This window comes from Cottoperca gobio, chromosome 13, assembly GCF_900634415.1.
Source record: "Cottoperca gobio chromosome 13, fCotGob3.1, whole genome shotgun sequence".
NCBI classification, from domain to species: domain Eukaryota; kingdom Metazoa; phylum Chordata; class Actinopteri; order Perciformes; family Bovichtidae; genus Cottoperca; species Cottoperca gobio.
In genome coordinates, this window is record NC_041367.1 from 19,037,383 (window position 1) to 19,048,051 (window position 10,669).

The 10,669-nt window shown below is 41.8% G+C and overlaps 2 protein-coding genes across 3 annotated transcripts; one reads left to right on the top strand and one right to left on the bottom strand.

Annotated features, from left to right (window-relative positions):
* The first annotated feature begins 194 nt into the window (after positions 1–194).
* On the top strand, positions 195–5,310 carry b3gnt2l (UDP-GlcNAc:betaGal beta-1,3-N-acetylglucosaminyltransferase 2, like). Of its 2 annotated transcripts, XM_029445945.1 has the most exons (3): positions 195–387; positions 1,771–2,006; positions 3,699–5,310. In XM_029445945.1, exons 2-3 carry the CDS (start codon positions 2,001–2,003, stop codon positions 5,100–5,102), a joined length of 1,410 nt encoding a protein of 469 aa, XP_029301805.1. In that variant the 5' UTR covers positions 195–387; positions 1,771–2,000; the 3' UTR covers positions 5,103–5,310. The 2 variants fall into 2 exon arrangements, with proteins under 2 accessions (XP_029301805.1, XP_029301806.1); XM_029445946.1 differs by lacking the exon at positions 1,771–2,006 and having other exon boundaries at positions 197–387.
* Positions 5,311–5,316: 6 nt separating this feature from the next.
* On the bottom strand, positions 5,317–10,259 carry bckdha (branched chain keto acid dehydrogenase E1 subunit alpha). The gene is made up of 8 exons (XM_029445947.1): positions 10,155–10,259; positions 9,080–9,256; positions 8,893–8,979; positions 8,711–8,819; positions 8,377–8,538; positions 8,076–8,282; positions 7,853–7,994; positions 5,317–6,247 (listed from the first exon to the last, which is right to left on the bottom strand). The coding sequence occupies exons 1-8, from the start codon at positions 10,257–10,259 to the stop codon at positions 5,905–5,907; spliced, it is 1,332 nt and encodes a 443-aa protein (XP_029301807.1). The 3' UTR covers positions 5,317–5,904.
* Between the last annotated feature and the right edge of the window lie 410 nt (positions 10,260–10,669).

Here is a 10,669-nt window from a genome sequence, read left to right on the forward strand (position 1 = left end):
ATCACTGTGCTCATGTACCTTCCTGGTGATTTTGTCAAGAGACAATTTGTCTTAAATAATTTGTACGTCAGTGATGTTTCCTGTCAAACGTTTAAATAAACCTGTCTCAGACGGACCTTAAGATGGGCGTGGCCTCCACCTGGCCGCTCTAATGGGTGAAGTGATCACCTGGTCTTAATCTGGACATGCTCTTTCACACAGTCTATGGTACAGACCTGCACGCGCTTGCATCGCTTCCCCCATTCCATTAATGAAAAATATGCAGTTTAAAACTAAATGATGCGGATTTGTGCACCTGTCCGTAGGATCTGAAGGCACCTGGATAATATTGTGTTCTTCTGCTGCTTGAGACACGTGCTTCAGCTTCTGCTCGCCTTCTTGGGTTTAGTAAGTATTTTACAAAACGTGAATGTGAAATGATCTTCTTTGTGACTGGTTTTACTTTTTTTTTTTTAAACTGCAGGTCAAAGGTCTCAATTGCCAAGCACTTGGGTGTGTTTGTTTGTAAAATGTAGACGGGTCTTTTTTCTTTTGAATTGAGTCATACTTGAATTAAGTAAAACCACGTTTTACGCATTTTAAAGACCAAGGCTCAAACATGGCAATATATTCAATATAATATAAGGTAACCTTATGCATTTCATGTTTTCGTCTTAAATCACGGGTCAATTGTGTTCTTAATTTATTGTGACGCTGTTTTATAAAGGAAGCCCCCTCAGGACCTAACCTGTTATTTGTACAAAAACGGTTTGGTGCTAATTAAACACTGGGGAGAAAGGTGTGTTCAGGTACCCCCGGCAGAGTGTAGCTGCAGACTACCTTTTTGCAAGGCCACATCGGGATATTTAACTAACTGAATGCAACAGTACTGGAAGCAGATATATATATATATTTTTTTTTTATCGAAAAAGAGATCAAAAAGTGGCTGATGGTATGTCGTGTCACGGAAAGTTTGAATTAAGTATTTATACAAATGACCAGTGAAGTCTATAATACCGCAAATAAGATTATTGTCTTTGGAGTATTTATTCTCTGCGCAGAGAAGGTTCAATCGTCATTCAGAGTGCGAGAAGTCTGGGTGAGGAAGAACAATTTTATATCTTTATATCTGTTTATGCATTTTAAAGATGGTGAGGGGTGGGGTGGAAGAGTCATATCGCGTATCAGCACCTGATGCAAAACAGAAACTGCGCACAGAGTAGTTGGGTGCGCATAAATCATATTAATGAAACTGATTTAATGCAACCAAAACCTACTCCCAAAAGAAGTTGTGATACAATTAAGAATCTCCTGTTAGCACAGTGGAACATACCTGACTGGTACAGTGGAAAACTACTGAGACAAACTCATCAACAATATATGCATATAATGGCACAAAACTCGTATGATGACATTTACTATTACATTCCTCCCTTTAGATCATTCTATTCATCAACATTATAAAGTATGTACAATTTCATCACAGGTGCTAAAACATCAAACCTGGCTGGATGAAAGTGTGTGTAAAATGGGAACCACAATAATGATTGATATTAAAGCCAAATAACGCGTGTCGGAATGAATGCCATGGGTGTGGTCGGTCCACGGTAGAGGACGCGTAGATCCCGCGTAGGTGACAGAAACTCTTCTGCAGTCACTTGATGGCTGCTCCTAAGTTGATGATTTGAGGGCAGTGTAACTGCGAATGTCAGAGTGAGCTCGTGGTCTAGTCGGACCCTTCTGGTCAGCTTGCAACACCCTGATTCTCTAAGAGTTGTTCTGTCTCTTTAGGTAGGTTTGTGGTGCTAACCCCTTGTGCTGCTCTGGAGAGTCTGTGGGATGAGGCACCTTATTGCAGTGGCTGGTGTGGATCCACGTTGTTCTCTCTGCCACCTTCACTGCTGTGTGGGTGGTAAAGAGGATCTGGAACTGGCCTTGCCACCTTCTGGATCGCCAGTTCTTTCATCTGAAGTCTTTTACCACCACACAATCGCCTGATTGCAGTTTGTGGAGTGGTGTGGATGCAGGTGAGGGCAGAGCTGCTGGCACTTATTTTCTCATGTCAGAGAGAGTGGAGGAAAAGTTAATGCAGTGTTGCAACAAGTCATGTTCACACATTGCAGTGATGAGCCACACCAATGCCTTCTACACATTTTGATCACATGTCGACCATTTCTAGACAATACCCTTTGCCTTCTGATGAGCTTAGTTTAATGAAGTCCATCATAAGGTGTTCAAAAGGTTTTGTGGATGGTGGCTGAGCAGCCTGCTTTGTTCCTGCAGTTGATCTGCCAATGAGTGGCACACGTGATGCACAGATTTTTGTGCATATGCTGAAAAGCCTGATGAGAAACTAACATGTGTTAGGCCAGACGTGCGATCCCTGGAAGCAGAACCATCTACTAAATGGCAGACAGTACACAGAACATCCAGTTCTGCCAAACAGTTATGGTCGTCGCCATCTGCTGGGGTGGGGAAAAGGGACGCAGAGTCATTTACTGCCTTGAGGTCCTGGACAAAACGCCACGGTTGTCCCTTATTTCTGATCTTGTTGACAGGGTATATTGGTGTTTGGACCGGTGAGTCCGGGCCGGGCACAATCACTCCTGCCTGCAAAAGATAATCAAAGACTGGTGTAATACCATCACTAGCCTCCTGTTTTAGGGGATATTGTTGTTTACAGGGTTGAAAATGTGATTTGGGTGTGATTATCACAGGTTGCGCGTTCCCCAGCAACTTGAAGCCTATTTTTCGGATTAGCCTCACAGATCAGTGGTTTTCTTAAAGCTTTATAGCTGTTTAGTTCCAATCCCTTAGTTCCCTTCGCATTGTGCGTGTGGAAATGCTCTTCCTTTCACTATTAAACATAGCCGTGAGTTCTACTGTTTTCTTACGATATGATTTCACCAAATGTTTAAGTGATCTCCGACCACATTTCTTCCTCGAAGAGGATGGTTCACCACTATCCTTCCAGGTCTTAATAATGCGTTGGACAGTTCTTAACCTGAACAATTTTATATCTGTGTTCATGCATTTTAAAGACAGTGAGGGGTGGGGTGGGGTGGAAGAGTCCTATAGCTTATCAGCACCTAATAAGTACACTGCGCACAGAGTAGTTGGGTGCGCATAAATCATATTAATGAAACTGATTTTAATGCAACCAAAACCTACTCAAGAGGAGTTGTGATGCAATTAAGAATCTCCTGTTCAGTGGAAAGTACCTGACTGGTACAGTGGAAAACTACTGAGACAAACTCATCAGCAATATATGCATATAAGAGCACAAAAAGTATATGATGACATTTACTATTACAGTCGCTATGGTTCAGCCGCTGATACTGATCCATGGAGAGGTGTTCCACTGTCGGGCTGTCTCACCAGGAACGTCCCCTGATGCATATTTCTCATAAAGCAGAATTTATTAATTTATTGTACAGTTAAGTCAGTATTGCAATTAATACTGAAAACATTGCGACCATGAAATAATTAGATTTGTTGTTTATATGGATTATTATTATTATTATTATTATTATTATTATTATTATGTCCCTGTCGACTTGACTATTTTTTTTTCTCAGCATTTAAAGACAAAGTCAGGAGGCGAAATATAAAAACAACAATTTGCATAACATTTTTATTTTTTGCCAGCTTCATTTATTACATCAACTCTTTAAATGTGATTACATTAAGGTGTCCTGTCTTATTTGTTCTGTTGGCAGGTACCTCCAGTGTGTCCCCTTCTGTGTAACCTGAAGACAATAATACGCCAGGTCCCGGAAACATCTCCCCTGAAAGATGATCCACTTGTAGGAACAAAACACCACACAACTTGGATTACTCGCAGCGAACCAATGAGGCGTATTCAAACCTTCAGTGCTTTGGTTCTCCTTGTCTCTTTATTTCTGATCTTCTTCTACTCAACTCTACACCTGGAGACGACTTACAGTCGCAGGGCTGCACCAGATGAACTCCTCAAACATCCTGCCCTCCGTGTTGACGACAGGGATATGAAAACACAATCCTCCAAGCAGAAGCGCTTCACCACACCTCACACAGATTTCCACAAAGTGTCCGTCAGTAAAGGCCTCAGAGAAAGCATCCCTCAAAACGGAGCGTACTGGAACCGTCTGCTGTACTTGGCTCTCAGTAATCTGGACAAGGGAGAAAATCCTTTCATACATGAGTACGATTGGTCTCGCTGCAGGGAGACAAATCAAGATCTTCTGCAAACCAATGTGCACGACGTCGGCTCCTACTCCGTCGTATTCCAGGACTTTTTGCAGGGCATGAACTGCAGGACACCTCCAGTACTGTTTAATCAACCTAACAAGTGCATCTCTGATAAAGACAACCAGACGGTCCTGCTTTTTGCTATCAAGTCAACTCCTGGAAACTTTGAGCGGAGACAGGCAGTACGAGAGACCTGGGGGCGAGAGGGGCTGCATCAGAGTGGAGTGAGGGTGCACACTGTGTTTCTGCTGGGCAGCTCCCCTCTTGGTGACCCTGACCTCAGCCCACTGCTGTCTTTTGAAGCAGGACACTTTGGGGACCTCCTGCAGTGGGACTTCCATGAATCTCTCTTGAACCTGACGCTCAAAATGAACATGCTTCTCCAATGGACACTGCAATACTGTCCTAATGCTACCTTTGTCTTTAGTGGCGATGATGATGTATTTGTCAACACGCCAGGGTTACTCGGCTACCTGCGGTCTCTGGAGCCATCCAAGGCCTCTCGGTTGTACGTTGGACATGTCATAACCACAGCAACTCCCCTCAGGGACACTAAAAGCAAATACTACATTCCTCTGAGCTTCTATGAAGGCCCATACCCTGCTTACGCCGGTGGTGGCGGTTTTCTTATCTCTGGAGCGATGCTGCAACCCCTACATTCAGTTTCACGCGTCATTCCTTTCTTCCCCATTGACGACGTCTACGCTGGGATGTGCTTTAAGGCTGTGGGGGTTTCTGCGGAGGCAAACTCGCGCTTTCAGACATTTGACGTCAAGGAGCAAGATCGTGAGAATCTGTGTGTACACAAAGATCTTATTCTGATCCACCAGCGCTCCCCGCGGCAGATTAAGAAGCTGTGGAAGGGCATTCACAGCCCCTTGTTGACTTGTTGAACGGGACTGATGAGCTAAAGAACACAAAGAGGAAATATTGACCGCAGCGACATATTGGCTCATTTGCTTCCATCATCACTGTCCTGCTTCAAGATGATGCTGCAGGAGCTTCAACATATTTCACTGCCAAGTCAAATTGAACTCTTTAATTGTTAACTCACTTTTCCTATTTAATTATTGAATTTGAATAAAACAATTATTCAACCAAGACAAATGAAAGTTCCATAGTTTATTTTCCACAAAACACCAAACATGTCACATGAGTGTACAGTTCTGGGATTTAGTATAGTATGTAACTACATTACAGCATACAAACCCACCTAAAACTTGGGTTTATATACTAAAAAACAACATTAAAATAGGAAAGCTCTTTAACACAAGTTAGGGTTAGGGTCACCTTAATGATACAGAAGGAAACCTGTTAAATATATCAATCACTGGAAAAGACTGTTACAGGAGAGGGAACATACACACATTGCACGTTTCTTTTGCATTCAAACTTCACCAGCTGTTTTATGCTGCACTTTAAAAACAAAACAAATAAAATAGGGGTGACCTTGGAATAACTGAGACTAAAGTGTGATTTAGCATTTACAAAGGAGCTTTACTGTAGACGATAAATCTACTAATTTAAGGCACCAAACCCAGAGGCATGAAGTACAATTTATATTTTATTTTAAACGACCGTTCTCCTTGGATAGAAAGGAACCATCAAAACTATATTGTAATGACTAGAGTAAAGGGTGTGCAGCAGTTAATCCCAGTCCCACATTTGGTCACCAAATCCAACCTGTGAATGTGGTTATTTAACATACTGGTCAAATGGGTAGTGCTCTTTATACTGCTTCATGTGCCTCCACATGGATTCTCTCTGCTTGTTCAGATTTGGCGTCATCTCCTGGTACACGTCAGTAAACATCAACTCGGGATTCGGCTTCAGCCGTTTCTCAGCCCTCTCGAATGCCTCCATCACAGTCTTGCGGGACTGCTTCCGCCAGCTCCTCTCGTCGTCCTCGCTCCACCAGTTGCGGGCCGTCATGTAATGTCTCAGCCTGGAGATGGGATGGTCCTGCTTGTCCCAGTAGTTCACCTCGTCCACGGAACGGTAAGCTGAGCTGTCGTCACTGGTGCTGTGGTGGCCAATTCTGAGGAGTGAAACAAATACATTTTCTTCCATACTACAGCATTTTTGTTTTCTATTCATAAAATGTACCTCGTCAAAAAGCATTTTGTTCAAATTACTATCCAATTTAAATCCTGTCACCCCATCCACTCCTTTATTTCAGAAACATAAGAAATATATTAATAAATTAGTTAATTTAGCTGACACGTTTGTCCAAAGCAACTTACAAGAAGTTAATACTTCCCATATGTACTTTTAAAACAAGATACAATTAGGAGAGGAGAATCTAACTGATGATTTCATGTATTCTAACATTTCAGTATAATTCACAGATCCACTCTTAGCCAGTAAGATGTTTAAGAAAATAATTTGATTGCTGGTCAATTCTGACTAAAATGTTTAGGTCGTAACTTATGGAACTCTTATTTTAATTTGTTACCGTCAAGTCCTACCTTCAAAAGGTTATTAACCTCTGCTATATATATTTTTTTTTCTTCATGCATCTTTGCACATTATTGTTATTTGTATCTTTTGGTCTTAACTTGTGCAAATGAATAAAACAACTAATTTAAGTTAATCACTAAAGGCAAGATTGACAATTCAGTGCAGCGAGCAACTGCTGTAATAAACAGGGTTATTAGCTGTATACACAGATGATCACATCAGAGATTTACTTCCTTTCAACAATTTCATTCCTTATTGAACTTAATGTAATGTGTTAGTGTTATGGGGTTGTGTGTGTGTGTGTGTGTGTGACATTGATAAAAGGATTTAAATGTTCTTGTGTTGTCTCTTAACTTTAATACAAAAAGGCTTAGTTATTTTCTACTTGCTTACGATTCAGTTTGTGTACTCACGTGCAGTTCAAACACAAATTCTGTGTGTAGTACTACTGCATATGTAAAAAAGGTTTTTATAAAGCTTTTTGTGGCTCCAAAGGGAGCTGCGCAAAATCAGATGGGGCGGAAATCTGGGCATGTGGCGTCAAACAGAAGTGATCTTACCAGGCCTTTGTGTTCTTATTTCTGCTTGAAGCTAGCAGCTCAAGGATACAGTAGCTGTCTCCAACAAACAACCAAACTGTCTGCAGTAGAGTTGCATTGTGGGTAATGCAGGCACCAGGTTTTTACAAGGGAAATGAATGCACAGAATAAAAAGACAGTCTCCGGTTCTGCTGCATCGACTTTGATTGTACTCATTCATAATAGTCACTAGACCTCAAGGCTGAAGTCAGTAACTCTTAAATCGCCAACTGCTGGTTTCAATTTAAAATTATCGCTGCACAGAATGTTTTTGTATGTTAATCATGGCAGTCAAAACGGACACGGATAATACAATTATGGTAATTCTGTTCACTCGCATGATTTCTACTTTAAAAAGGCCAACCTAAATAATTCATGTTATTTTTTAATGTAAATTGTTTATTTGTAAATTATGAACTCTGCATTTACCTCAGACTTAAAGAAGAAAGTTGGGCAATTTTAACATTTAAGTAGCAAAAAGATTTGTTAACGATTTGTAATGACCAAAACCTCATAATGATAAAAATGAGCCGTCATCTCCAAAGTTACTTCATGTGTCCTCAGTCTGATAATGCCGAATGGTCTCAACTCAAATGTCAACAAACCTGTAGGTCATTGCTTCAATAAGGAAGGGCTGGTTCTCAGCCACAGCTCTGCGCCGCGCCTCCTTGGTAGCATTGTACACAGCAAACACATCGTTACCATCGACACGGATTGACAGCATGCCATAACCTGGACCACGAGCAGCTGTTCAAACGGAGAGAATAAAGCGTGTGTTTGAGAGCTGCTGCAAATATTTCATCAAATAACCACACTGAGGGTTCTTACCAATGCCATCTCCCCTGTACTGCTCGTTGGTGGGGGTGGAGATGGCGTAGCCGTTGTTACGACAGAAGAATATCAGTGGGCACTCGAGGGTGGCAGAGAAGTTGAAGCCGGCGTGTGCGTCCCCTTCGCTGGCCGCTCCCTCGCCGAAATAACAGATCACAGCACGGTTCATGTTTTCTCTCTTGACGGCATATGCAGCTCCGGCCGCTGAAATGGACACATCAGGCATGAATATATATTTACAGGTGTATGTTTGCACCCACAGACTGGAGATGTTAACACACGGGTGTAGAGCGCGCACCCTGAGGAATCTGAGTGGCCAGCGGAGAGGAGATGGTGACAAAGTTCAGATCTTTGGAGCCGTAGTGGACAGGCATCTGCCGTCCCTTGCCGAGGTCATCGGCGTTGGCGTAGCACTGAGCCATGAACATATCCAGAGGAAAACCACGGTACATCAGCACTCCTGCAGGGCAGCATAGGAATTATAACAATGTTACTCACAAGACAAGAAACTATGGGATGGTTATTACAGTAGCGTTACTAAAATAAGTAGATCTCCATCAAAACTTTAAAAAGTAAACCTATATCTTAAAGAGAAATATTTAAGGAAAAGAAACATGCTGTATTATCCTTACCAGCTTCTCTGTATTGACCGAAGACTATGTCGCTTGGGTCAAGCGCAGCAGCACTACCAATATGTGTCCCCTCCTCACCATAGTTGGTCATGTAGAATGAGATCCGACCCTGTAAGAGAAATCAAATTAACAAAAAACATTCTTCAGCTGTTCCATGAGGAAATGCAAGAGGAAACGCATACCTGTCTCTGGGACTCATAAAGAATGCGGTCCATGGTGTTCAGCAGAGTCATCTTCTGATAGAAGTTCAAAACTTGCTCTTTGGAGAGCTGCGCAAGAAAATAAACGCACAAAACGACCAACAAATTAACTTAGTGGAGGCCATAGTGCAACTTTTAATAACCAAGCGCATAGGCAGGTTGACTGTACCTGAGGGTCTTGAGAGGGGTTGATGATGTTGCCCTGCCTGTCCATCACCCGGTACACTGGGATCCCAGAGATTACATTGGGCTGGATGAACTCAAGATGATCCACAAACTCGGCTGAGGCTCCAGGAAACTGTGGCTTTTCCAGTGTCGAGTCAAAGGGCTCCTGCCGGTGCACAGCCTGAGAGATTGAATACAAGCATTATTTATAAAGTCCTCTCTAAAATAGACACCACAAAAGAGGGATTCATCTTTCTCTTAATAATGACATAAAAAAAGCAAATGCTTTGTAAAGTGAAATATGTTTGTTTTTTAAACGACTTGCCATCATTATTTACACTGTATAAAATGATAATTGTATCTGGCATAGAGACTGCAGATCGACAGTACACCACAAGAAATACCAGAACATGATTTTTTTTATTTCATGGGTGCTGACAATAACATCTGTTCCTATTGTTTTAGTAAAACAAACAAGTATTTCTACTTCAAGTTGAAGACGGAAGTTTTCTCCTCACGCCCCTTTGATCGACCAATAGTAATGCAGCTAGCCAGAGTTAGCCATCTAGCTTCTTCAGAGTCACAACAACAAACACAGGGTGCATCCGTGCCTGACAAGCTGCTGACTAAATGTTTATAAATTTGAATAAACATGCATTCACAAAACACGTGGGCACCTTCAGTTTGACCTGATAAGGCTGCGTTGGAGAATCGGTATATAATTAAAGCTACGTTACTTTCTGCAAGGTTGTCAGCTAAGCTAAAGTTAGCTGCCTCACAACCCATCGCGATAACTGAAGTCAAGCAACGCGTTTTTGTGAATCCTTGATGTATCCCCTAACTTCAGTCCAAACACCTCTAATCGTAACCTAAACATAACGATCATAAACGTTATACCTACACTTTCTCTATCTACTTATGTCGTTGGTGATAATGTTACTTGACGTTTTGCTTTTAAATCAAAATCAGATCCCTTCTTCCAACAGTCCTGTGGTTGCTAAAGCGACCTTTCGTGACTTTTAGCTAACGCTAGTTACCAACTGGAGCAATACCGCATTGTTGCACTTTTTTAAACTTACACCGACTCTGAAGGCTCTGTGTTGAAGCAGCCTGGATGCCTTCAGTCCTGCCATCCGACGGAAACATACTCCATACATTTTGTTCATACTCCTCACAGCCGCCATCAGGACAGTCCGCTGTTGTTAGCTTGTGTGCTAGTTTGTCAGGAATGTTATACTCTACAGTAAATATATGATAACTATGCCACAAAAGTAGGTATCAATAAGTGTGATCGTTTTTTAGTGCGCAGCAATGCTATTTACATCCACAATCACACTTGCCAGGTCGTGTTGTAACACGGCGGTGTCGAGTCTACCGCAATAATCATGACATCCGGTCGTACCTTCAAATTAAGAGTCACAGTGAACAAATAACATTAGAAGTACTCAGATCTTTTAACAATACCACAGTGTAGACATACCCTGTTACAAGTAAAAGTCATGCATTCAAAATATTACTTGAGTAAAAATACACAATTATAAGCATCAAAATATTTTTTAAGTACCAAAAGTCAAAGTACTCTGGTCCATTCCAG

What these genes read in the sequence shown, in the direction of transcription:
- bckdha (XM_029445947.1), bottom strand. Translation starts at nt 10,259, where the DNA reads ATGGCGGCTGTGAGGAGTATGAACAAAATGTATGGAGTATGTTTCCGT. An exon ending in GGCCACTCAGATTCCTCAGG is followed by an intron (nt 8,283 to 8,376) that starts GTGCGCGCTCTA and finishes TGTCCATTTCAG; the next exon opens with CGGCCGGAGCTGCATATGCC. An exon ending in ATTGAAGCAATGACCTACAG is followed by an intron (nt 6,248 to 7,852) that starts GTTTGTTGACAT and finishes TTCACTCCTCAG; the next exon opens with AATTGGCCACCACAGCACCA.